The 27459-nt window shown below is 42.7% G+C and overlaps 1 protein-coding gene and 1 pseudogene across 5 annotated transcripts in view; one reads left to right on the top strand and one right to left on the bottom strand.

The window, feature by feature from the left end:
- The window catches only part of DNMT3A (DNA methyltransferase 3 alpha), a 1977379-nt gene that overhangs the window by 847435 nt on the left and 1102485 nt on the right, over positions 1–27459 (bottom strand). For all 5 annotated transcript variants that reach the window (XM_086928111.1, XM_086928112.1, XM_086928113.1 and 2 more), the window contains one exon: positions 18095–18307. In XM_086928111.1, coding sequence (XP_086784237.1) covers positions 18095–18307 — 213 coding nt within the window. The remainder of the gene's footprint in view (positions 1–18094; positions 18308–27459) is intronic.
- On the top strand, positions 21756–25476 carry LOC147709598 (uncharacterized; annotated as a pseudogene).

Genomic DNA, 27459 nt, shown 5'->3' with positions numbered 1-27459 from the left:
AGCAAACTTTCTTTTTAGAAGGTTTGATGCCAGAGAGATGAGGCGAGATATTCTTTCTGCGGACAGGAATGCTTTGTCTTGAACAGTGTCTAGTTTTGCTCCTAGAAATTACATTATTTGGGAAGGACAGAGACTTGACTTCCGGACGTTTAAGGAGAGGCCAGAGAGTGAAAAACTTGTAGGCATTTCGCTGTTGCGAGGGAAGCCTGACGAAAGGATGGAGCCTTTATCAGCCAGTCGTTCTGATATGGGAATGGTTGGATGCCTTGCAGCCTGAGATGAGCTGCTAGCGGAGCTAGAAATTTCGTGAAGACTCTTGGAGCTGAGCGCAGGCCAAATGGAAGGACTTTGAATTGGAAATGTGCACCTGCCACAGTGAATCTTAGGAACTTTCGATGTTTGGGATGAATTGAGATGTGGAAATACGCATCTTGAAGATCTAATATTGTCATGCAGTCCACATGATCTAGAAGCTGGAGGATTTCCTGGAGTGTTACCATGCGGAAGGATTTTTTCTGAAGGTATTTGTTTAGCATTCTCAAATCCAAAGTTGGTCTCCAATCCCCAGATTATTTCTTTATCAGAAAAAAGCGAGAATAAAATCCATTTCCTGTTTGAGAGCGAGGAACCTTTTCTATCGTCCCCTTTGACAACATAGCTTTCACCTCCTTTCTGAGTAGAGGAAGGTGCAGTGGGTTTTTCTTTAGAGGTGGATGAGGAGGGGGAAATTTGGTGAATTCCAGAGTGTGACCAAATTTTATTATATCCAATACCCACTTGTCTGTGCTAATTTTTCTCCAATTTTTTAGATGTTGGGAAATTCGTGGAACTTTGAATACTTGTGGCATATCTGGTGCCGGTGCAATGAGAAAGTCACTGTTTTTTGGCAGAATCTCTGCCCTGAGGTTGACGTTTCCTGCCCTGCTGCCTGTAAGCGGCCGCTGGAGGACTTCTATAGGATTGCTGTTGCTGTTGATAATGGTATCCCTGGCCACCTTGTTGCTGGTACTTCTGGTAACCTCCTGCTCCTCGAAAAGGTGTTTTTCTATACTGAAAGGTACCCAAAGCCCTAGCAGTATCGGGGTCCTTTTTATTTCTTGCAATGCGTCATCGATGTGTTTACCAAATAATATATCGCCGTCAAAGGGCATGTCCAGAATTTTTGTTTGGACTTCAGGATGAAAGTTAGTGGCTCTCAGCTAGCCCTGTCGTCTAAGGGTAGCTGCTCCGGCAAGCTGACGAAATCCCAGAGAAGCTATATCCAAAGAGATATATAGGACTTCAGAAGCAGCTCTTTCACCCTCCATGAGAATTTTCTTTGCTTCAAATTTCTTGTTATCAGGCAGATACTCTATATAAGGTGCAATGTCCGATCATAATTGTCGATCGTATCTGCTTAAAATTGCTAAACAATTTGTAGCTCGAACTGTAGTGCCCACCATGGTGGTAAAGCGTTTCCCAATGTTGTCAAGGCGCCTACCATCTTTGTCAGGTGGAGCTGTTATTAAAGCAGAAGGATCCTGAGACTTCCTCTGCGCTGCTTCAGAGATAACGGAGTCTGGTTTAGGGTGACCAAAAAGGCAGGTTGAGGTGTCACCCCTTCCTCCCAGATATGATCAATTATAGGAATTGAGCAAGTCGATTTCCTGTTCAGGTCTTTAAAATCATATAGAAAACATTCTGTCTTCTGTACTGGCATTGACAGATGGAATCTAGAGGCTGCCCTTTCCATAATCGCATGAAAACCTCCTATGTCCTCAGGAGGGGAGTCAACAGCTAGAGGAACTGGTGAAGCTGGTGTTGGAATAAGATATTCGTCCCATTTATCCACAGTAGTGGGCGAATTTGGAATTTCTCAGTCTTCTGCCACCCTGTCTCCGTCATCATCCTGCAGTAATTGTGAAGGCAAAGCCACTTAGGGCTCTGACACTGGTGTTGCAGGGGTCGCAGGCTGCATCTCTGTAGGTGCAGAAGCTATTTCTGGAACTGCGACTGGAGGAAAACGATTATTATAGTCCTTTAACATTGCTGTAAGGTCCTGTAGCAAAGCTGCAGGCATCTGAACCATAGGTTCTTGGTGTAACGATTCCGGAGGCCCCCTAAAAGACTCACATGGTTCATAAAACTCCTCTTCATCGTCATCCTCCTAATATTTTACCAGGAGTTGAGAAGGGTCATGTGCTTGTCCAAAAGGATCTTCATCATCAGACTCCTCTAAATAATGGCTAGGAGGTAAAAGTGAAATGTGAGATACATCCTGGTAAAAGTGCCTCAAAGATGTTAATTTGGAGCTCAAAACTGGCGTAATTTGCAAAGGCGCAGGTCTTTTACGCTTCAGTGTAGCTGAAATATACATGGAAGGCGAATCAGATTCTGTGGAAATTGCTGTAATAGATGACACCGTCGACGTTGAAAACATGGATGTCGTCGACGGAAAAGTCATTGTCGACGATGTGGTCGTCGACGTCAAAGTTGTTGTCGACAGTGGGCTTCTCGTCGAGAGTACAATCATCTTCGAAGGTGGGCTCGTCGACGATAGCATCGTCGACGGTGGGCTCATCGACGGGACTTGTAACATAGTCGACGGGGTACTCGTCGATGAAAGGTGAATCGTCGTCGACGGCGGAGGCATCGTCGACGACGAAGCAGGCGTTGACGTGATAGGCATCGTCGACGGCGATGGAATGCTCATCGACGGCACCGTCGACGGGGTTATCGTCGACAATGGAATTTTCTTCGACGCTGAAGGTTCACTCACCGTCTGAGGAGATTTTCTCGTCGACGAAGCTGTTTTAGACGTCAACGGAGGCTCAGAAAGAGATTTTGAGGTCGTTTTCAATGAAACCTTCACCTTTTCCCCAGATTTCACCTCAGAAGAGAATGACGATTTCTCTTTTTTTGAGGAAGAGTGACCAATCTCAGAGTGAGATTTCTTCAGGGTCTTACTTTGTTTTTCAGGTGGATCTCCAGATCTATCCCTCTTCTTGGATAGAGGGATGGAGGCTTGAGGACACACTGCCTTCTCCTTCAGATACCACCTCAGACGACGCCTTTAACTTCTCCAGCCAAACCAAAAGTCGTCCCTCTCGATCCTTTAAGGTCTTGGCAGGAAAGGTTCTACAGATCCTGCAATCCTTGACCTTGTGAGATGGGTAAAGGCAGTAGATACATTCTTTATGTGGATCCTCAAAGTGTAATCTCTTCTTCCCACATGAAGAACAGGCCCAAAACAAACTTTTCTAGGAAGAATCAGACATTTTTTCTCTCAAGATGTAACGGTTTAAGGAAACAAACTGAGCAGAGCTCAGGGAGACTCCCTAACACACAAGGTGCGGTAGAAAATCTGAGTGTTTGCCTCTCTTTGGGGAAGGTTCTAAAAGGGTGCTGATGCCTGATTGGCTGGTTTCCAAGTTTGGTTCTTTTTGCAAAAAGTCTAAGGCTAATATAGTGACTTTGCTGTCTACTGTAGCCTATAGTATAGTGTTATTATGACTGTAATGTATATGTTTTATTATACCGCGGGACTCCCACCTCGTCGGCGGGGATGATTCTAAGCATGTGAATCTATGAAAGATACCCCAATACTGGATAACTAATATTTTCAATCCCCAGGAAAATATACCCAAATGCAGAGCTTGGTTAATGAGGCACCGGGATACCCAAGCGCTTTACAAATATACATACTATTGTGATAGTGGGTGTTACACAAGCATCGAGTGCCAGTAACCTCTCATTGTCAAAGCCTGAGGGCTTGGTCTTTCTTACAAGGTGTAGATCTTCAGACTCTGAGACTTTCTCAAATCGAAACTGATAATGAAGAGCTGGCATTGTATAATACGCCTGCCACAGTACCTCCTATGAAACTTACAGATACAGAGCACTGTATATGCTGTATTTTGTTTATAAAAAGGTACTTAAAACAGTTGTAGGGCATTGTAAAAAAAGAAAAAATGTTAGTGAAAGACTTCAGAGTACGGAAAATGAGTTTACAAGGATTGTGGTGATAGCCTTTTAGGTTTCACCTACACAGAGCTTGTGCTGTGCTTGCTAAATCTCTTGTAATAAAAAAAATCTTAAAAAGGGGTTAGAGCCTGCCCATTACTTACCTTTACTTACCACTGATTGGGTCCCACGTCACTATTGTTTTCATGCTACCTATTGGTCAGTGCATCCGGGTTCATCCTGGCTTCCAGTCTTCATCCCTGCCATGGAGCTTGGACCAAGTACAGCTTCCTGTGACCAGTGTCCTTTCACTGGCCACAGGCGCACTATTCTTTTTTTAAACCCATTCTGCACTCTTACTGCTCTGCCGTTGTTTTTAATATTCCTTTTTTCTAACACTGTTTTACCCTTCTTGTTTCATACACTCTCCCACGATCTCTATTGTGTTTCCCACCCTCACGTTCATTAGTACCCTTTGACCTCTCCGCACACCCCTGCCTCCTAGGCTGTTCTTAGACATAGGGCTTGTTTGACTATAAACAAATCCGTTACCTCGAAAATGGCACATCCAGCCTACTGTTCCAGGGACATTGTGAAATATTCGGAGGTAGATCATAATTTTCCCATGCTGGTATACTGCAATTAGTAGGTGGAGTGGGCATTAATAATTCTTAATCCGATACTTGCAGATTGCACAAACCAATGTTGTCTCATGATAAAAACTGTGGACACTCTTGTAGCTTCTACTCAGCTGAAAAGACAAGGCCAAGCTCACGGATATGCCACCCTAAACTTTGTGGCGCTTGAAGGGTGCGCAGAGTTTCAAGTGTAGTCAATGTAAGGTGTCTGATGTCTTGGAGGCGGGGAAGGGGTGATTTTGACTCACAACAGGTAGTGTGCTCACTGACTATGAGTAATTTCTTTTTTTGTGGCTAAAAGGGTGTTATAATATGCAGTCACTGTGGAATGTTCATTACTTGAAGGGGTCAGGGAAACCGTAAGTGCAGCGCTATACAGTGCACAAATGTAAACAAAAGTGGATAGTACATCATGAACCGACTTTATTTAGGTATGGCAAAAAATAACTAAGGTTGTCTCCTTCGTATGTTTACAGTTGCACACTGTTCCCGTGGCGTGCCGATCGAGTAAATTGTTACATATGTGAAAAAAAATTAAGGGGACCAAATAACTGCTTGACCCTTGTGGTTAAAGCTCTAGACTTTGCAACTATAAGGCTTAAATACAGGCCTCGGTTCAACTTCCTGTCGTTCAGGGCGAATCACATAATCTACCCATGCATAAAAACAATGCAACGTATTCTGATGCTCAGGAATTGCGCTGTAATACCCTCTGACCATACTCGAAATGCAAAACTACAAATAAATAATTCAATATATATGTGCAAACTATCACTTTTCCTGGATTGTGCTGCATAGTGTTTTAATGCAGTGTGGAAGGAGGTCTAACATTACGGTATGTATTCTTTTTTGTTCACTGGATTTTTATGTAATTTATGCAACACCTTTTATTTTTAGTTTGCTTACGCGAATGTGAAAGTTTAATGTAATATCCTTATCTTGAGCTGTAAGCTCTATATAAAGGTTATTACAATATTGAACAGCAGCACGGGCTGTAGTGCAACATGGCGTAAAGCAACAAAAAGCACTATGACATGGACAATGCTGAGCGTTTCTTTTTTTACTTTAAGCCCAGTAGCTCGCCTGTTGTGCAACATGTAAGAAACACTGACAAGGCCAATAGATTTCACATAGGTGAGACCTATTGGTTTTGCCAATGCTTGTTTCTTATGACTTTTTGTAGCTTTGAGTGAGGGTTATAGAATATCTTGACTTTGTCTGCCTACATTTAGGGGCACATGCATCATTCTAAATACCGGTCGCAATGGGGCAGAGTCGCAGGATCTGCCCCTTTGCGACCAGTATTTTTGCATTTGGGATGATGCATCAACCTAAATGCAAATTCGCAATTTAAGTAATCGTAAAATTTGCGATTATTTAAATTGTGAATGCATTTAGGGAATCGCAAATTGCGATTCCCTAAATGCAATGCATGATGCAATTTTAAATTGCTATTTCGCAATTCGGGATCGCAAATTAGCATCAAATTAAAATTGATGGTAATTTGAGAAAACTTTAATGAATGCACTATGGTGCATTTTTCAAACTTCCATGTTACACACACACACACACGCCCTTGGGGCATGTGTGTGGGCAAAATGAGGTCACATGGCAATTTCAGGGGTGCATCAGTGTGTCTTTTTAGCACCTTTGCACCCTTGAAATTGCATGCGCAATTTGTGAGTACCTATTTGGTACTCGCATATTGCGCAAGCAATTCCAATTCATTCCTATGGGCCTCTATGCCCATAGGAATGAATGGGAACTATTCCTTAATTGTGAATCACAATTTACAATTAAGGAATATGTAGGAATCGCAATTTTTTTTGTGATTTCTAAATTGCTATTAAAGAATTGCGATTCTTTATGTTGATGCATGTGCCCCTTAGTCTCTAAACACCAGTAATTTATTATTTTTTTAAGGCAATGTTTTTAGATTCTATGTCTGCTTTCAGTAGAGACAGCTGAGATTTGACACCAGTGAGCAGGAGGAGAGGGGCAAATGGCAGAGGAGAGACTGGTAGCGGTACTTAGTAGCTAGAAGTAGCGCTGGAACAGATTTGAGTATGTGTTTGATGGTTGCAGGGGAGGTGGATAAAGATATGCAGATCCTCGCTACCCTGATAGGCAAGTGTGGAAAGCGTTGGATTTTAGTCCAGTCTGTGGAGCCACAGTAGGACCCGAGGACACAAGTGGCAATTGACCTACACCACTACGACAACTGATGTCCAGTAGGTCATCTGCCCTGTGTTAACGCCCCTCAACCTCACCACTCCCCCCCAAAATGAGGTCCGACAGACATTTTCTCTATGGTAAAACGGCTTGAAGGTCAATCTTTGATGAAAATTGCAACTCAGGTCTGGCTCATTAAAGAATGTTAGGAAATGCGGTCTTTTGCTTGCAGGTTCCAAGATCAATATTCTATTCCATATGGAAAAAATAGTAAACTCTTGTGGCTTCATTCATGGCCTGCTTGAGAATACCCATACATTGCAGGGGTCACATTTGAATGATCCTGGTCCATCTATTCAGAAAGTCCAGTGCTGGAATAGTGTGATACAGAATGATGCCACCGGTTTCTGGGAATGGGATTCAATTACACATCAACTTCAAGTGCGATTTCTCTGATAGGTGAAAAAGATCTATGAAACCACTACGGTCATTCTCTATTTTAATATCTTCCACAAGAAAATACCTTTTCAGCTGCAGCAGAATGGGAAAAACATACAGAAGAAAAGACCTGAGCGACAGATTGAAAGGAAAATGCTACTTACCAGTATGCATCTGTTTTTGGCATGTAGGGCTGCTGACATTCATATCTTAGCATAGATTGCCGCCTAGTGTTGGGTCCGGATGTTTACACCTTGTTGTCTTGGAAGAGTCTTCGAAGTATCACAAGATAGGTGACTCCTCCCCTGGACTACAGTGCGCATGGGCATCTTCTTGTTCAGATTCAGATTGTTTTTCGCAATTGTGGCAAAGATGGAATATAGGAAAGTAAGAGATGACTTTGGAAATGTACGTAAAGAAGATAACCCTGCAGCTGTGACAGGCACCGGGGAGGAGGGTGGGCGATATGAATGTCAGCAGCCCTACTTGCCAAGAACAGATGCATACTGGTAAGTAGCATTTTCCGTTCGAGGCATGTGGGCTGCTGAATTCATATTTTAGCATAGACTGTATAGCAGTTTCTCCTCTAGCGGTAGTCGCCTGTACCAGCTGCAGTGGTTTGAAAAAGAGTTTTAAGGACAGCCTGGCCTACAGCAGCTTGTTGCTTAGCTTGCACGTCAACACAGAAGAGTTTAGTGAAAGTGTGTATGGTAGACCCTGTAGCTGCCCTACATATGTCTTCTAAGGGAATATTTCCAAGGAAAGCCATGGATGCCCCCATTTTGCGCGTTGAGAGGGCTTTTGGGGGAACTGTTAAAGTGTGCTTTGCCTTTTGATAGCATATTTGAATGCATTTAACTATCCATCTGGCTATTCCTGTCTTAGAAATGGGATTACCCTTATGTTGTGGTGAAAAGGCAACAAATAGTTGCTTTGTCTTTCTGAATGATTTTGCTCTGTAATATAGCAGAGCTCTTTTAACGTCTAGTGTGTGCAGAGCTCTTTCAGCTACTGACTGCAGGTTTTGAAAGAAAACTGGCAACTCTATAGACTGATTGATGTGGAAAGTGGAGATAACTTTTGGTATAAATTTGGGGTTTGTACGAAGCACTACCTTATTGTGGTGCATTTGCATGAAAGGTTCCTGAATGGTTAGTGCCTGGAGCTCACTCACTCGCCTGAGGGAGGTAATGGCAATTAAAAATACCACCTTCCATGTTAAGAATTGTAGTTCACATGAATGAAGTGGTTCAAAGGGTGGTCCCATGAGTCTGGTAAGTACTATGTTTAAGTTCAAGACTGGCGAAGGTGGAGGCTTTGGAGGGAAAATTCTTTTAAGTCCTTCCATAAAAGCTTTGATAGGTGGTATTCTGAACAGGGACACATGTCTGTTTTGAAGATATGCTGCTATAGCAGCAAGGTGTAGCCTTATGGATGAGTACACTAGATTGCATCTTTGAAGATGTAGCAGGTAACAGATTAAATTTTGGATGAAGGCATCTAAAGGATTTATTTGGTTATTATTACAATAAATTACAAATCTTTTCCATTTAGCTGCGTAGCATGCTCTGGTAGTGGGGCGCCTTGCTTCCTTGATAATGTTCATGCAGTCTGAAGGCAAGTTAAGATATCCGAACTCTAAGACCTCAGGAGCCAGATCGCTAGGTTCATCTGATTGGGATCTGGGTGCCCGATTTCTCCATGGTTCTGTGTTAGCTATTGTGGCGAAAGGCGCAGCCTTTGGTGAGGAACTACTGAGAGTTCTATGAGCGTCGTGTACCATGGCTGTCTTGCCCATGTGGGAGCAACCAGGATCATTGTGAGTAACTGTTGCCTTAGTTTGCGTGCCACTAATGGAATCAGTGGGGTTGGTGGAAATGCGTACGCAAATCTGCCTGACCATTTAATCCATATCGCATTGCCTCGTGACAACGGGTGTGGGAACCTGGCGGCAAAGGACGGGCATTTTGAGTTTTCGTTTGTGGCGAACAGATCTATCTCTGGATGTCCCCACTTTTGGAAGAATGGTTGGAGAACTTGAGGGTGAATCTCCCATTCGTGTATTTGTTGGCTGTGTCGGCTTAGTAGGTTTGCGATCTGATTGTCTATTCCTGGGAGGTGTTCTGCCAGGAGAAAAATGTTTGTTGGAATTGCCCACCTCCATATGCTCTGTGCTAGGTGAGATAGCTGCAGAGAGTGTGTCCCTCCCTGTTTTTTGATGCAGTACATGGCTGTCATGTTGTCCGTCCGGATTAACACAGCCTTGTTGCACAAGTATTTCTGAAAGGCTTTCATTGCTAGAAATACTGCTAGTAACTCTAAGTGGTTTATATGTAGTGTCTTTTGCTTGATTGTCCAGAGACCTTGGACTGTATATTGAAGGAGATGGGCTCACCAACCTGTCAGTGATGCGTCCGCAGTTAAAACTACTTGTGGAACTGGCTATTGGAACAGTCGCCCCTTGGAAAGATTTTGTGGGTTCCACCACTGCAGAGAGTTGTAAGTGTGACTGTCTACCAACACTAGGTCTTTTAGTTGTCCTTGAGCTTGGTTCCACTGCTGTGCTAGGCATTCCTGTAAGGGACGCATTTGAAGCCGAGTATGAGGGACAATGAATATGCAGGAGGCCATCGTGCCTATGAGCTGCATGAACACTTGAGCTGGCAGGGAGTGTTGCATTTGAAATCTTTGAATGAGAGCCTGTATATTGGCTATCCTGGCTGGATTTGGATATGCCTTCGCAACTGAGGTATCTATTGTTGCTCCCAGATATTGTTGTATGTAGGAGGGTTTCAGATGTGACTTTGGGTAGTTTATGGAAAATCCTAGACTGTGCAGTAGCTGGATTGTTTGAGACGAATGGCTTTTTTTTCTTTTTTTATTCCTCATATACCATGATTGGCATTCTTGATGGGAATCCGCAACCTCTCTCTACTGATCCACCGATTCCGGCCCTGATGTTCAAGACCCGTACAATGAGAGAGGTGCATAACCCTCAAGCGACTTCTGCTGTCTTAGTTAACTCCATTTCATCCTACCATGGTGACCCAGCGTTACTTTGGAGGAAAAGAACGAGCAGAGCCCGGGTGGAATCATTGGAATATCCATTACCTATTCCGCCATGCAACAAGAGCTGCCCAAACCTTATCGTGACTCATACTGTCACACGCCATATCAGATTCACTTAGATGAATTATGTGTTTCAGGCACTTTGAGAAGGTAGGGGCCTTTATATCCTTCCAGGACCTGCATATCTCTCGTCTTGCCAAGATAATTACGTAAAAAATAAATTTGGACGATAGGTCGTTAAGATGATAATCTGAACTTAGCCCAAAGAGGATTGTTCCCAGAGTTACCACCAGTTGTTTGTGGAGTACATCTACCAGAAATTCCTGTACTTCGATCCAGTAACTTAATATTGCCGGGCAATCTACAAACATGTCAAAGTTGTCGGCTGCAAGCAGTTTGCACCTAGGACAGTAATACTCTAAACCAGTGATCTTTACAAATTTTTTGGGTAATATATGCCCTATGAATGGTATAAAGATGATTTCTTTTAAGTGGGGCAGGTTTAACCACTGCATGAAGCATCGCAAAGGAGTCCCTCCACATATCCTTGATGTTAGGATTTAGACTGGAAACATTACACCAAAGTTTTTGAAGTTCGGGATCTGTCACCCCCTCTGCATCAAGCATAGCCCAGTCCCATCAGTCAGTCAGTCAATCTTTATTCGGGTACCACAGTACCCATAAAAGCACAATATAAAATGCATTACATACATATTAAAATTTTAATCGGTCAAATAGTCTAAATACATTCATTATACAGAACATAAGTGATTTAGTGCAAAATTTAGGATCATCAAAGAACAAAACTATTTACATTACTCTCAGTCTTCAACCATGGATCTGCGTGCCCTTACTGCCGTGTTTAGGAAAGTGCAAGTACGAAAAATAAGGTCCTCATCATCTAAAGTTAACATGGAATCAAATGCTGCCTCTAAACTAATTGGTCTTCTCTTATTAAAATACGAGCATAAAAACTGTTTAAAATATTTGATATAAAATTTGCAGGAGAATATAAAATGCTTTACAGATTGCCCACTCCTCCCATTGCACGGACACGGGATTGATTTAAATTAGAACAATAGCCAAGTGGGAAGGAGAGTACAAAACGAATTGTGCCAGCCCTTAAACGGAACAATAAATTTGTCTCCCAGCGAGTCATCGGTAGTACCAAATAGATGTGGAGTGGGTGCCTATAATGTTCAATGGCCATATAGTTACGCACAGTAGTTTTACTGACCTCTACTGCCTCACTCTCGGTCTTACATAAGGAGTACAGAGCATTCTGCATATCCTTTTTTGCGACTAAAGCAGCAAGTGAAGGGACCCAAAAGATGCTTTCCATATTTATACTGCGCAAACTGCTCAACACTCCACCCAACCACGGGATACCTAGGCCCCTAGCACAACGTAAGCAGTCCTTCATGATTGACTGGGTCAAGGTGGCTGCTTCGTTCTTCCATACAGCAATCCACATAAGTGCTGGGCGAGCCCTGATAAAATCAGAAATAAAATTAATATTGAGCTTTTTATGAGATATGTAATGGGAGGTTGAAATAGGGACTTTCAGTATTTTTCTGCAGAATCTATTCTCCTCCCGCTGTATACCAGAGCAGCTGGCCGTCCCCGATATCTCAGCGCCATAGGTCGCTACTGGGGTACACTGATGTTTATAAATCCTTTGGACAGCTAATACTGCACCCATCGTTTTAGGGCGAGGGATGCTTAAAATCGAGTTATTGACCTTTGAGAACTTGCTCCTGGCGCGAGCTAAGTGCTCACTCCAGGAGCTGTTCGCAAAAAAGGCCAAACCTAAATATACAAAGGATTTTACCGCCGTCATCTTATGGCCGTCTATTGCAATCGGGCGTATAACCCATTTGCCTGGGCCACTGCTCATTAAAAAGATTTTTTCTAATTGACTTGTATGTCTAGATTTTTCATAAAAATATTAAAATCTTCGACAAGGAGGCGTAAAGAATTTGATGTGCGCCCTATTAAAACTGCGTCATCGGCGTAGCGCAACGCAGGAATGGGTACTTTGTTAATAAATGGGACGTCTAGGGAGGCGTTCAGGTCATTGATATATATATAATGAAAAGCAGGGGCACCAGAACACAACCTTGTCTGACCCCCCTGCCAATATCAATAAACCCTGAGACCTTTCCTCCCACCCCCATTCTTACTTGGGCCTTAAGATCTCTGTGCAGATAAGCCAGGAAATTGACCAGAGTTTCGTCCAGACCCTTAATAGAAGGTTTGCCCACAGCTTAGACCTATTAACTAGGCCAGAAGCTGTGGACAAGTCCATGAAGGCCATATAGACCGGGGATTTCTTAGCAATAGCATATTTACTAATAATTAAATTCAAGTTAAGGCATTGCTCCCTTGTTCCACCTTACTCCTGAAACCCAGCTGACAAGGGTCCAAGATGTTAGTTTCCTCTGCCCAATCTAAGATTTTGTAATAAAGAACTCTACCTAAGATTTTATGGGTGTTGTCTATTAGGGAGATGGGTCGATAGTGACACTGTAGTGATCTATCACCTTTTTTAATAGCCCAGTACCAATCAGATACCTCCCGCTTCCATCTGCCCTTCCTTGATATTGAATCAAACTTTGGGTTGGATACATCAAAGTCCCAGGATTTAGTTGCCCACCATGATGACAGCGGGTAATATTTAAATCTAGTCAGGGTCCCGCCTGTCAAGCTGGATAGGGACTCCCAGTCTAGGAGCTGCAAGTCTTTCTGCAAGTTCTGCCCGCACATTAGAGCTGTCATTTTAGGGGGGCGGGATAGTTGATTATTAAGGCAATCTGGAGTGCCTGGAGAATCCCAGATCAGGGCCTGGGATGCATAATATGGAATTCTTACAGTTTTTCTGATATACAGCCAGTTCTTAAGGGCCGCATCTAGGATCTTTAGCCTGACCTTCTTATAAAACCTTGTATCGCCATATTTAAAAAGGAAATATTCTTGCCCTTGAGGTATGGCTTGCACACTGAGCGTACGAGTTGGCTTTTATGAGCCAATTGTCGAGATAGGGGAACACATGGATATGTTGCCTTCTGAGGTGTGCTGCTACTACTGCTAGGCATTTTGTAAAGACCCTTGGTGCTGTAGTTACCCCGAAGGGGAGAACTTTGAATTGATAGTGGTGACCGTCTTGGTGACCGTCTATTGTGAACCTGAGGTATTTCCTGTGAGCTGGATGTATAGGGATGTGAAAGTATGCATCTTTGAGGTCTAATGTTGCAAGGAAGTCGCCTTGCTGGAGTAGTGGGAGTACTTGTTGTAGAGTGATCATATGGAAATGCTCTGAGATTATGTATTGGTTTAGAGGTCTGAGGTCCAATATTGGTCTGAGGGATGCATCTTTTTTGGGAATGAGGAAGTATAGAGAGTATACTCCTTTCCCTTGATGTTGAAATGGGACTGGCTCTATGACACCCTTTCCCAACATGGATAGCACCTCTTGTTGTAACAGTGTGATGTGCTCTTTGGACATTGGACGGTGTTTGGGCGGTATGTTGGGTAGAGTAGAAGTGAGTTCCAAGCAATAACCATATCAGATAATTTGTCTCACCCACCTGTCTGTCGTAATGGCGTTCCAGACTGGGGAATTGTGTTATTCTGCCTCCGACTGGTGTTAAGTGGTCTGGAGGGAGTGTGAACAAGTCACTGTTTGTTGGCGGTGGAGGCTCTGGTGTTATTACCTCCATGTCCTCTGTCCTTGTTATTGTTCCCTCTATAACCTCCTTTTTTGGAGCCTCTATTAAAGGTGCCTTGTGTAGTACTTTTAAATGATGAAGAGGTTTGGGATGTGTTGCCTCTGCCTGAGCCTCGAAAAAAGGAGCGACAAAAGAAGCTCCTAGACTGTTGAAATTGAAGTACACCCATGGACTTAGCGGTGTCAGTATCTTTTTTCATCTTTTCTAAGATGGTATCAACTGCAGGGCCAAACAAGAAATCCTGGTTAATGGGTTGATTGAGTATGGTAGATTGCACCTCATTTGTAAAACCCGAGATGCGGAGCCAGGAATGCCGGCGTAGCAACACACTAGTGTTGACAGACCTAGCGGCTGTATCAGCTGCATCAAGGGCGCATTTTATGGATGCGTTAGTGATAAATTTCCCTTCCTGTATTAGGTCATTTGCTTTTGACTTATAGGATTCTGGTAGGTGTTGTAATAACCCCTCCAGTTCTTCATAGTGTGCTCTGTCATAGCGTGCTAGGAGAGCTTGTGTATTGGCAATTCTCCAGGTATTTGCTGGCTGAGAGGCCACTCTTTTCCCTGAGGCTTCTAAAATTTTTGACTCCTTGTCAGGAGGGGGGGGCATCACCTGTTTGCGAATTTGCCCATTTCCTCGCATTAGATACAACTAGAGAGTCTAGTGGTAGCTGAGACTTGATATAAGAGGGGTCTCTAGGGGCTAGTTTATATTCTTTTCAATTCTACGGTTGAGGACACGCGCCCTGGCTGGGTCTTTAAAGATGTCTGGTGCATGCTTTAGTACTCCCTTCAGCATAGGGAGAATACGTACACTCTTCTCTGATGTTGGGAAGGTGTCAAATAGGAAATCCTCCTCTACAGGGTCAATGTGCATTTGTACGCTGTGATACTGAGCTGCTCTGTCAACTAGCTGGTTAAAAGCGGCAGTGTCGTCAGTAGGAGATGGCTTTATGGGGTATGGCGAGGGATCGGGTGGGTTGTGTATCATATGGGTCATCAGGGTCGTTCTGATCGTCCCATGTGTGATCCTGGTTTCCTTGCTCATGAGGGTCTATAAAATCATCCTGTTGAGGATCTTCACCCATGTCTTCTCCCTCATCATAATGTGGGGGTGTAGGAGAATATGGAACATAAGGCATGTAAGGAGTAAAAATGAAGAGGTGTGAAAGGTCTTGAGGGGATGTCCCAAAGTCCTTTTTCTTAGGAGGAACAGGAGAAGGAGCTTCAGTGTCCAGTCTTCTCTTGTTCTTATTGTAAACTGATATGTGTCCTGTATCAGGTTCTATATTAGTCTATTTGGTCTGGGCTCACTGGATCAGGATGAAAAAGTTCTTCTTCCATGGTCCGTGGCTTTTGCGCCGATGGTTTTGGATCGGTCGCTTGCTTGTTTTTATTTTTCTGTGGAGCTTTTTACGGCTCGACGGCTCTTTTCGGCTCGACGGCCTTCTTCGGTTCGATGTGTTTTTTCGGCCTAACGGCTTTTTTCGGTTGGACTGGCTTTTTCGGTTCGACGGCGTTCGGCTCGACGGCGGTCCTCGGATCGACGATTTTCTTTGGGTCGATTCCCGTTTTTGGGTTAATGACCTTTTTTGGGTCGACGGTCTTCTTTGGATCGACGACCTTCTTTGGGTCGACAGTCTTCTTTGGATCGATGACCTTCTTCGGGACGACTACCTTCTTTGGCTCGACGGCCTTTTTCGGATCCACAGCTTTTTTAATGTCGGCGCCCGTTCTCGGCTCTGCGGCCGTTTTTGAATCGACGGCCTTCTTGGGAAGTGTTTTGCTCGGTCCCGGGGTACGGGAAGGCTTGGGTAGGGTCTTCGGAGCCGAGCCGGAAGGCGGGGCTTCTGAAGCAGTGTTTCGGTCGCGGCTAAGGCTTTTAGGCGATGCTTTGACCGGAGCCTTGTGTGGAGGTAGAGGCAGGGTAGGGGCGTTGGTACTCACGGTTTGCCCCAGTGGGATGTCGTCATCGGAGTCCGACTGGTCTTCTACTGTGACTAGCTCTAGGTCGGAGTCCGCTGCCTCTGGGAGTTAATGTTCGTCTTCAAAAATGTTTTCCGGTTCAGGTGCCTGTCGCTGCATCTCTTGTCGAGCAGCTCTTCGGTTCCGGATGGTTTTCTTCAACCGGAACTGAGCACAAGCTGGACAGTTTTCTTCGCTGTGCTCCGGAGATAGGCACCTGTTGCATACTGTATGCTTATCGCTATGTGGAAACTTGAATCGACATTGTGGGCATCTTTTGAACGGGGTCCTTTCCATCGGCAGGAGGCCCACGTGGCGTCGAAAAGGCCCAGCGGCCCGCGTCGACTACCAGATATAGATGGAAAGAGTTGACGAGTCGAGGGGTAATGAGTGGAAACAATACAGTCGAAAGGATAAGGTTTTTGACCTTGGAAAGGTGAAAAACTTGGGTCCCGAAGTTGGAGTTGTCGAAGTGCATCCGAACCCAATGGCGGAGAAAAACAATCTGAAGATGGAGAAGATGCCCATGCGCACTGTAGTCCAGGGGAGAAGTCACCTATCTCGTGATACTTCGAAGACTCTTCCAAGACAACAAGGTGCAAACATCCGGACCCAACACTAGGCGGCGATCTATGCTAAGATATGAATTCAGCAGCCCACATGCCTCGAACAAAGCATTTTTATCTCCAGATATTGTCATATACTTTGTTGGTATCGCACATTTATTGCTGTTGCAAAGAAGTGGAGTCTTGTCGCACCATTACAGTCTGCATTGTTATTGCAGGAGGAAAAGATCGAGGGCGAACAGGACTGATTTCAGCATGCATGCTGATGTTTTAAGAGTTCTTCTTCTGCCTTAAACCACCCAGCCCTGCATTGGGGTTTAACATTCCATCATGGAAGTTACCACGGACTATAGAGGAGGTTGTTTCTGAAAAGACGATCCTGAGGATGTTTTTGCTCCTATTCTACCAAATGAAAGACTGTAAAGCTGTGAGTCAAAATTGCTAGCATCATAGTACTTTCAGCTATCATAAAGAGGGCTCGTGCAGATGTGCAAGCAGGACTTTTAAAATGTAGTATGAATGTAATCCCATAGAAAAATTTGTGACTGTAGCTTATAGATTAGCTTGAAGAAAAAAAAACATTTGAAGCCCTCCTTAACCTCATCACTGCTAATGAATTCCCCTCCTGTGATGCCCCTCATTGAAATGGGTGTGGTTGTGACGGAACCATTCCGTCATCAGCACAGCCCAACCGTGACTGATGACGGAATGGTTCCGTCACAAGCATCGAAGGGGTTAAAAAACACCACGTAAACATAATCAGAGAATTGAGATAGTTCATCAGAATAGCACATGCATTTTAGAGACCAACGTGTACACAAAGTCACAGGTTCAAATTATAACAGGTCTCACAAAGCCCTTCAAGGTCAATCAAATGAGTACCACTGAGGACATGCATTCTCTCAGATCGCCCCCAAAGCATGTAATGTACTCCCACCCCACATCAGAGCGTTCTCCTCTCTTCTTCAAATTGGCAAAATGTTGAAGACCTGGCTTTTCAATTATCCAACCTACCATAAGCTGAGCTAGGCACACACATCAGCTCAGCACCAAATACCCTTGCGGGTGATGGTGTGCTTTCCAAATATACACAGAACATAACAGAAGTAGCCACAGATCAAAAGTCTTAAACAAAGCAACAGAGTCAAGCAAAGACGAGCACTAACAAACCATAATGGTCTGCGGGTGCTAATGGGAGGTGCTACTACACAACGTATTGTATCGACCATAGAGGGACTGGGCAGTGGCTGCCCAGAATTTCATACTGTGAAGTTTAGGCCACACATATCAGACCACATGAATCCCACTTATCTGCTGAGAAGAAAGTGTTACACTGGAGTGGGTGCCGTTGTAGTTACATCATCCATATGTATAATGTATCACTAGCTAATAAAAAAAACGATATTTAATTTAACAATCATACCTAGCAGACACGCATACATGAAGCTGGTAATTTTATCACGGTTATGTATAGGGATCGTGGTTAGAAACAAGTTTGGGAGAAAAAAACACGTTTGACTAGTTGACATTGTAATGCTACAACGGTAAACCTCTTCTTCACACAGCCAGTGCTCACCTCATATTCTGCTTCATCGTCAGCTGATTTGGAGACACCCTTATCCAGTATGTCAGCCACCACAGGCTCGGGGATGGCAGCCACGATGGGGGATGAGGGGTCCGATGGTTCTTGAGAGGCAGGGGGGCTTGGTTCCTCTTCTTTCTGAGGGTCCTCTACATTGTTTTCCTCCATTTCATTCATCACCGAAACCAGTTTCTGTTTCTTCTCAGCCTGTCAACAGATGGAGAGAAGCAATACTTTAATCCGAATATATGATTATGCCACGCCAACAAGTACAACGCATGGCAATACTACGTGAATTTTACCACGCAAGAGGTTTTACCACGCTGAAATTTACAACGAACAAACCAACGCTGACAAAAACCTTCACCAAGCCCTGGTACTTCTTGACTTGTCCGCCGCATTCGACACGGTTGACTATTCTATCCTGGTCAACCGTGTCGAACAGGCGGGCCTTAGAGACTCTGCCCTAGCCTGGTTGAAATCGTTCATTTCTGAACGTACTCAGTCTGTCCGCTTAGGCTCCTTTTCTGCTGCCAAGGTCAAGTCTTTCTGTGGGGTGCCCCAAGGCTCTTCGTTATCTCCCCTATTGTTCAACCTGTACATGCGGCCCCTTCTTTTTGCCCTGAGAAAGCATAAAGTCACTGTATACAATTATGCAGATGACTTGCAGCTAGTTTTCGTTCTTAATTCCCCAAACGCTGTGGAGGACTTCCAAGCCACTATGACTTTAATCCAGAGTTGGATGTCCTCAAATCATCTTAAATTAAACCCAGGGAAAACTGAGCTGATCCTGCCCGGCAAGAGCGAAATCAGTTGGAGCCCTAACTTCTGGCCTGCTGATATGGGCCTTCCCCCTAAGAAATCTTTGACTGTAAAAAGTCTGGGGATAACCATCAACGAGGACCTCTCGCTAAAATCCCAAATTGGAACCGTGGTTTCCTCTGGATTTTTCCAATTGAGGAAAATTAGGAAGATCGTCCATTTCCTCACTCCTTCCGCCTTAATCCAGGTGGTCATTGCCCTAGTCCTCTCCCATATCGACTTCTCAAACAGCCTATACCTTGGCCTACCTGTAGGACAACTTAGAAGATTGCAGTACTTGCAGAATCAGGCCGCCAGGCTGATCTGCAATGTACCCAAATGGGAATCGATCAAGTCAGGCCTAGAGTCCCTGCACTGGCTACCAGTGGCTCAAAGAGCCGAATTTAAAGCCGGGTGCATCATCTTTAAGGCTTTGCAAGGCAAGGGACCTCTATTCATCAGGCAGCTGATTGGAAGATATGTTCCCTCACGTAACCTGAGATCAGCCTACTAAGACCTACTTGAAGTACCTCGCTTCAAGAAAAAACGACAAGGTGGCAGCAGCTTCCACTTCTTAGCAGCTACCCTATGGAATTCTCTGCCACTAGCCCTTAGACAGAGTAAGGACCTCCTTGCCTTTAGGAAGGCTTTCAAGACTCACCTCTTCACACAGGCTTACTTGAAATAAAGATCCCTGCAGACTCACCCCTTGTTATGTTTTTTTATTTCTTTCCAGCGCCAAGAAGCCTTCGGGCGTATGCGCGCTTTATAAATTTTTAATAACATAACATAACGAAGGATTATACCACGCATATAACGTAATGAAGCACCCAACGTCCATCAAGCACAAATGACACTAAAATAAACACAATGAGACTAATAGGTTAAAAGATATATATGTTGCGTAGTGACAGCGTTTGTCTTTTGTCACTTTCACTGACCCTTCAAAAACGTCCCCAAGCAAGATGGAAGAAAAATTCGACGAAGAAGGTCAATTGTTCATAATAAATATGCATTTTAAAATACACTTTTAGTCACCATATGAACCCGTTTTTAAAGCTGATTTATACACATATTTTACTTTAAATTACAGTTGTCACTCAATTTACATATATAAAGTGCTGTCCACCATTTTCTTATCAGTGGTTCGCCGCTAACTAGAGAGTAAACACTGTTATGAGCAACTGGAGAAAGAAGGCTCAATTTTAGTCCGTAACTACCATCTACTGACCTAAGTAAGTACACGTTTTAACACACATTAAATAATATAAAGGATTAGTAAATCCGGTAAAAGATTTCACTAAATGTATTTTAATTTTATCATAGGAAAACTTATCTGAGGAGAGTGACAATTGCTTCCAACTGAAAAAAATATCGCAAAGGTAAAGAAAATATGTATTGCCTTTTTAGATTGATTTTGTCAAAATGTCACACAAACCATGTTTGGAAAAAGCAATGTATGCCAAACAGTTTTTGCAAACAAAATGTCTGTGGAAGTTAATATATGACTAGAATTAACTCAAATTTAAAAGTAACTAATAAATTATTATTAATTTGATGAGTTGAGAGCAAAGTACATAAATAAAGTAACTAATCAAAATACCCCCCTATGTGCACACCCCCCTTCACCCAGGAGGCCCGCAACAGGTCCCCTCAGTAAAGTTTCACATGCTTTTCCACGGATCGTGACCCCTGAGTAGGAGGAAAACTCTGCATGGCCTGCGGAGTTCCCTCCTGTGAAATTAAGATGTGACCGCCACCCTAACGGACTCATCCTCTATTTTTACCATTGCGGCGGGTGCGGCTTCAAGCTGAACCCGCAACAATGGTAAAAATGCATACATTGCATTTGTATGCAGAAAGTGGCAGGCACTGTGCGGTGCCTGCCAATTTCTGCATACAAATACAGGGGGGTACTATAGGTACCTCCCATGAGCACCCCCAACCCCCCACCCCCCCTTCACCCAGGGGGCCCGCAACGGGCCCCCGCAGTGAAGTTCCACATGCTTTTCCATGGCGGAAAAGCATTTTTAAAAACGCTATCTAATGTGGCTGGCGGTGTCTGAGAGACACCGCCACCATATTAGAGCTTTTCCGCCGCGGTTGTAAGCCAACCGCGGCAGAAAAGTAACGGACTGAAACCAGGACCCACCAGCCATCCTAATGTGGTGGTGGGACTTTGGTGAGTCAGCAGAGGATTTTCCGCATGCTCCAGGCCGGCGGTGGCTTCCGCCGGCCCAGAGGATGCGGTAAATCCGCAATCCTAATTAGCCCCCTTAGTATTCTTACTCCGCCAGGTACTTACCAGAGGGCAGGTTTTGATCAGAGTCTTTTTTCATGAATTACAAATATTCCTTCTTTGGGTACTTACCTCAGGATAGGTGTGTTGGTCAGTGTCTTGGTGCTAGATTTTCTATTCTTAGTACTATTCTTAGTTGGTACTTACAAGAAAGAAATGTAATATTTCGAATTTACAATTTTAAAATATGCTATGTTTATATTTTTCGAACAAGAAATCAGATAAAGAACCATTAGCGACAATCAAAAATCTGGTAAAAGGAAGAACATCTTAAGAGATCAGTTGCATGAAAGAAAAATACAACCAATCTTCAGGTACAAATAATTTAACCTATAAATTTGCCTTATCTAATTTTAAAACTTATACTGGTGCAATGAAGAAACTCTGTTTTCTGAGAGCACTTTTTCCAATTCTTATTCTGCTTCAAACATACCTTAGGGAGGTTATTGGGTATTAACTGGGGACAAGTTTTACTATTTTTAGACAGCTGGGTGCTTTCATTGGGGTAGATGTTGGACAGAGTATGTGGACCAGATTAAGTAGTCTTAAACCACCATGGATTTACCTCAGAAAAGGTGATGGACAATGTATGTGAGCCAGATTATCTAATTGTATTATGCTGAATAATTACTTTATTGAATGTGTTTGTTAATACATATTAAATTTTCAAAATATGTTACAACAAATAAATGTAATATTTCTAAATTGTAAAATATACTATGTCTTTGTTTTTTAAAACAGAAATCTCCATTACCGTCAAAAAAAAAACTGGAAAAAGGAAGATCAACTTATCAGTTGCATGAATACAACCAAATTTCAGGTATAAATGAAAAAACCTTTTAATTTGTCATTTGCATTTTAAAAACCAATACAGGTTCAACAATCTAACTCTGTTTTCTGAATGCACGTTTTTAAATTTTTACTATATTGAAAACTTACACCAGAGAAAATCTTAGGCTGAGTCAAGGGGTCAAGTATTACTAATCTAACTCCGCAGGATACTTAAATTAAAGAAGATGCTGGTTAGTGTTGGAGAGCCAGATTAACAATTCATACACCACTGGTTACATACCACATGGAAGGTGTTGGTCACTGTTTGGGGGCCTGATTTACTTTTCTTACTCCTCTGGGTACTTACCTCATGGTAGTTGTGATGGTGTTTGTTAGCATCTTTGCGCCAGATTTACTATTCTAACTCCGACGGTTACTTACCACTGGAAAGGAGTAGGTAGGTGAATGGGGCAGATTTACTATTCATACTTTGCCGGGTACTTACCTGAGGATAGGTGTTGGACGGTGTACTTGAGCTAGATTTAGTATTCTTACTCCGCTAGGTACTTACCTCAGAGAAGATGTTTGTCAACATCTAATAAGTTTACTAAGAAAGATACAACAGAGAAGTGTAAAATGTCTAAATAATAATTGTTAAAAAATGCTATATCTTTGTTTTTCTAACCAGATATCGCAAAGAGAACCATTCAAGTCAAGTCAAACCATCAAACCATAAGCTAGAAAAAGGAAGAACAGCTTTCCACATCTTTTGCACGAAAGAACGAAACATCCAATATTCAGGTACAAATGAAACAACCTTTTAATTTACCTTATCTTTTTAAATAAACCTCTACTAAAACAACCATCTTACTCCTTTTTTAAAAATTAAGGATTTTTATAGTAATATTAGAAAATAATGAAACAGATAAACAAACTTAAAAAAATCAATTTTAAATTTGCAGATTAACCAATAAGTAATTGTTAACTATTCTAATCCTATTATTGATACATGTCATTGCAGCTACGTCTACAACATTGACCTTGAAAACCAAACAGACTGGAAAAGAGAATACAAAAGAAAGCAACACATACAGCAATACTATTGCAAACGAAACTTCACCACAGAAGAACAAAGAAATGCAAGCCTCAGGTACAATCGAACACATTTCTGAAAAAACAAATCTATAAATTAACTATTTTAATCAGATATTACAACTATCAATAGTGTTTCATATTAAAATGTGTTATATGATGTTACTATGCATCTTGTCTCAACTCATGCCTTTTATTTGGGGGAGAAATCCCCCCCAACCCCCCTTTCTGATTTGCAAGCTTTTTTTGGGGCGGAACCCCCCCCCAACCCTCCTTTTTAAATTTTACCACGCATGAATTACAACATGTATTCCATTTCCATGCATAACTGTTACCACAAAAATACCTTTAAAACCAAATCTTTACAATGATTTTCATTGAAAACGCAGGCATGATAAAGGCATATTTTGGATAAAGGATAACTCCGATCCCTGCCACTGTAGGTTCGGAGAAAACAGGTAAAACATTTTTGGGTAGTTGAACAGTAAACACCCCACAGCAGGGGCTGACCTATGTCCCCAAAGATAATGTTCCAAATACCTGTGGCTCCCACTCACCAGCTCTCTATTTTTTTAATAAATACCCAATTCCCCCATTACACATCATAACGAGGAAGTGGATGTGTCTGAGGCTTTTTTTGGGGGGGGAGGGGGGAGAGACCCCCCTCAACCCCTCTTTTTAAATTTCCATTCTCACACATGCCTTTACTACATATCTTGTAGTAAATGTATGCGTGATAAAGGCTATTAGTGGTAACCACCCATGCGTTATAATACATGTGTGGTTAAGGATATGGGTGGAAACAGTTGTGTTAAAGTGTCTGAATCCTGTTTTTATTGATTTGTTTAAACTAAATCTTGCATCTATTCTAAAACAGAAAAATCATGATTTTTGAAATTCTATTTAGATTCCATTAATCTTCTGTACAGAAAAACACAAGTAGTTTTTAAAAAATGAAAACTCATTTTTCATCCTCTTCTATTTACAGGATCTTCAACAGATAATTCAAGTCGCCGAGCAACTTACGTTCAATCTAAGAGGGGTAACAGGTTGTTAAAATTTGGTGGCTATATTTACTGTAAGGATCTTTTAACTGAGCCCAGGAGTCATTGGAGGTGCGTAGAATATTTCTCATCACATTGCAAAGGCAGAGCGGTTACTCAGGGAGACATAGTGGAGAGGTCCACAGAGCATAACCACTCTGCCTCTGCAATGGAGATTGAAGTAAGGGAAAATCTACAGCAGTTAAAATTTTTGGCATCCACCTCCAATGAACCCTGTGGATCAGTTTTACGGGAAGTAGCACAAAACATCCCCATGCATGTTGCCAGTAATATGCCCACAATCCCCAATTTAAGGCGCATGATTCAAAAAACAAAACAGGCAATCAATCCACATGCAATTAGACCACAAACTTTCTCCGACATTAACATCCCCTAAGAACTAACTGTGACTTTTACTAATGAATCTTTCCTTTTATATGATAATGATAATCCTGAAAAACGTCTTCTAATCTTTTCTACAACACGAAATTTGGCTACTCTTGAAATTACAGAAATTTGGATGATGGATGGCACACTTAAATCTAACCCCCATCCATTTACCCAAATTTATACTATTGATGGCAATATTAATCACACAACTATACCCTTAGTATTTGGTTTGCTGCCTGACAGACAATCTTCCACTTACACAGAGTTTTTATCAGTTATAAAAACCAAAACTCTCAACAAAAGTCCTCGGAAAGTAATAATTGATTTTGAGATACAAATGATTAATACTATTTGTAAACTATATCCAGACACCCAAATTCAAGGTTGTTTTTTTCACTTTTCCCAGGCATATTGGAGAAAAATACAGAAAACATCCTTAGCCGAAGATTATGTGTCAGACAGCAAACTACAATATGAGCTTAAAAAACTAACAGCTTTGTGTTTTGTTCCTCCTGATTTTATAGATGATTTCTACACTGCAATAGTACAATCAGATTATTATATAGCAAATGAAGAGAAATTGGTACCTCTTTTAAATTATTTTGAGGGAACCTGGATTGGCAATCTTAGCAGGTCAGGTAGCAGGAGGAAGCCAAGGTTCCTCATTGAGTGGTGGAACTGCTACTTAACTTGCTTAGAGGGAGAAGCAAAAACGAACAATTCCATCAAAGAATGGCATAACTCTTAACAAATCCATAGGTAGGAGTCATCCAAACTTTTATCATTTCTAGGAATTTTTAAAAAAAGAACAAAGTTTTCAAGAAATGAGGATGGCTCAGTCACTTTCAGGTATGCTAAATCCTCGAGTGACACGACGTAGCCGAGAGAGGACTGAAAGACTTCAAACAAAACTCCAACAATTTCCTTTAATGGGCACGTCTGACTACCTTGAAAGTATTGCATATATTCTACATTTCTAACACGTGAATTGATTGCCTGTTTTACACATCACCCAAAAGTTATAATTGACATTTTTCAAAATTGACCCAAATTTCAATTAAAAATTACTTTTGCTATCTTACCAACTAGCACAAACTTTAGGAAACTGACGGCACATCAATTTTGGATCATTATATTTAATTTGAAACACATTAATTTAATTTTCTTTTTTTTTTTAATTAACAAAGTTAGGTTAGGTATGAATAAAAGAATGTTTCCAAGTTCATTAGTCTGAAAATAATTGTCTCAAAGTGTGTATATTACAGCAACCTGCATGGGGATCAAAGTGTAGTTCATAAAAATTAAAAATGATACTCACCACAGAATTTGAAATTACCGTACAGAACTTTCCTTACAGTAAATGTACCTTTCAAATGTTTTCATTTTTTGGGTAAAAAAACAAACAAAACCTAACCGGACCCCGTCTTCATGCCTTTGCATGCTGAGAGGAACGACCAACTACAAAATCAAATGTGAAACAATTATTGACTATGAAGTATCTTTCAAATTAAAATGGACGATTATAACGATTAAACTGAACTCTAAAAGGTTTAATGTATCATATTAAGAAAATAATTCTAAATGTTTTTGTTTTAAAACAAATATTTGTTGTGCATTATTAAAAATTGAATGATCCTTTTTTTGAATTTTTTTTTTATATTTACTCAATAAATACATTTTTTTTTCAGAACAAAACTTTATTGCAGTACCGACAAAATACAGATGGGACACCGTCCCGAATTACATCGCAGGACTAGCAAGAATATAACGAAAGAAGATGAGTAGTCAGCACGAGCAGTAATAGGTTATACAGCCGCCCCCCCCAACTCCCAACTATCCCCCCCGGGTCCCACCCATTCCCCTACACAGTGTCTGCAAAGTCTCAAGGCACAGATCAAGAAAGTACAAAAAGTGCGTGCTCCCTGTCGCCCAGGGTCCAATAGTTAAAGTTCTTCTCCAGCGTCCTGGGGCGCAGGTGGCTCCAGCCACAGCCCTCTAGTCCGCCCATCTTTTCCATATATTAAAATGTTTCCGGGGCAACCCCTGGCCTCAAAGACTGGACGCTCCAGCCCCATGCAAAAGTCCAATTCCCGTCTCCACACCTCCAGCAAGGGGGCCCTGGGGTCCTTCCAGGCCCGCGCTATATCCCGTTTGGCCACTGTAAGTCCCAAAACCAATAAATGACGTTTGTATATGTTGCCCCCCACCTGTTCCATGACATGCAGCAGGCCGAGCTGGGGCGATCGGGGAAGGTCCCATCCCAAAACCTCAGACAAGCAGTCCCATACACCCATCCAGTACCTCGCCAACTTCGCACACGACCATACAGTGTGGATAAAAGTCCCCACTGCCCGTTCGCTCCTCAAGCGAGGCAATCAAACCTGCCCTCCACAGCTGTTCTCTGGTAAAGTAGGCTCTATGTAAGTATTTAAATTGGATAAAGCGTAAACGCATTGCAATGGCCGCCCCCCTCGGGGCCTCCAGGGCCTCCCTCCAGCCCTCCTCTTCGAAAGCTCCTACATCTTCCTCCCACACGGAGCGTAGCCTATCAAGGGAGGAGGAGCAGTGTGTAACTAGGGTCTGATATATGTTAGAATTTTTTTTCCCTCCAATTCCCCCATAAACACCTTAGCTTCTAGTGGGCTGAACTCGGGCAGGGACTCCAAGCCCACCAGAGAGGGGGACAATGCATGTCACAGTTGCAAGTATCTAAAGAATTGGGTTTTGGGCATCGCATATTCCTCACTCAAGGACTGGAAGGACTTGAGGGAAGTGCCCTTCATGACATGACCTAGTGTTGAGATGCCAATGTCGTCCCAGCCCCCGAACCCCGGCAGGGATGCCAGCGCCGGCAGTCGCCCGTTTCGCCACAGCGGGGTCTCCCTCGTCAACTTATTCCACCACCCCATGCGGCGCAGAGCCGCACGCCACACTCGGAAGACCACCTGGGTAACCATGGGGAG

The sequence above is a fragment of the Lissotriton vulgaris genome, chromosome 6 (genome assembly GCF_964263255.1).
Source record: "Lissotriton vulgaris chromosome 6, aLisVul1.2, whole genome shotgun sequence".
In the NCBI taxonomy this organism is placed as follows: domain Eukaryota; kingdom Metazoa; phylum Chordata; class Amphibia; order Caudata; family Salamandridae; genus Lissotriton; species Lissotriton vulgaris.
This window is presented reverse-complemented; position numbering and strand designations above follow the sequence as displayed.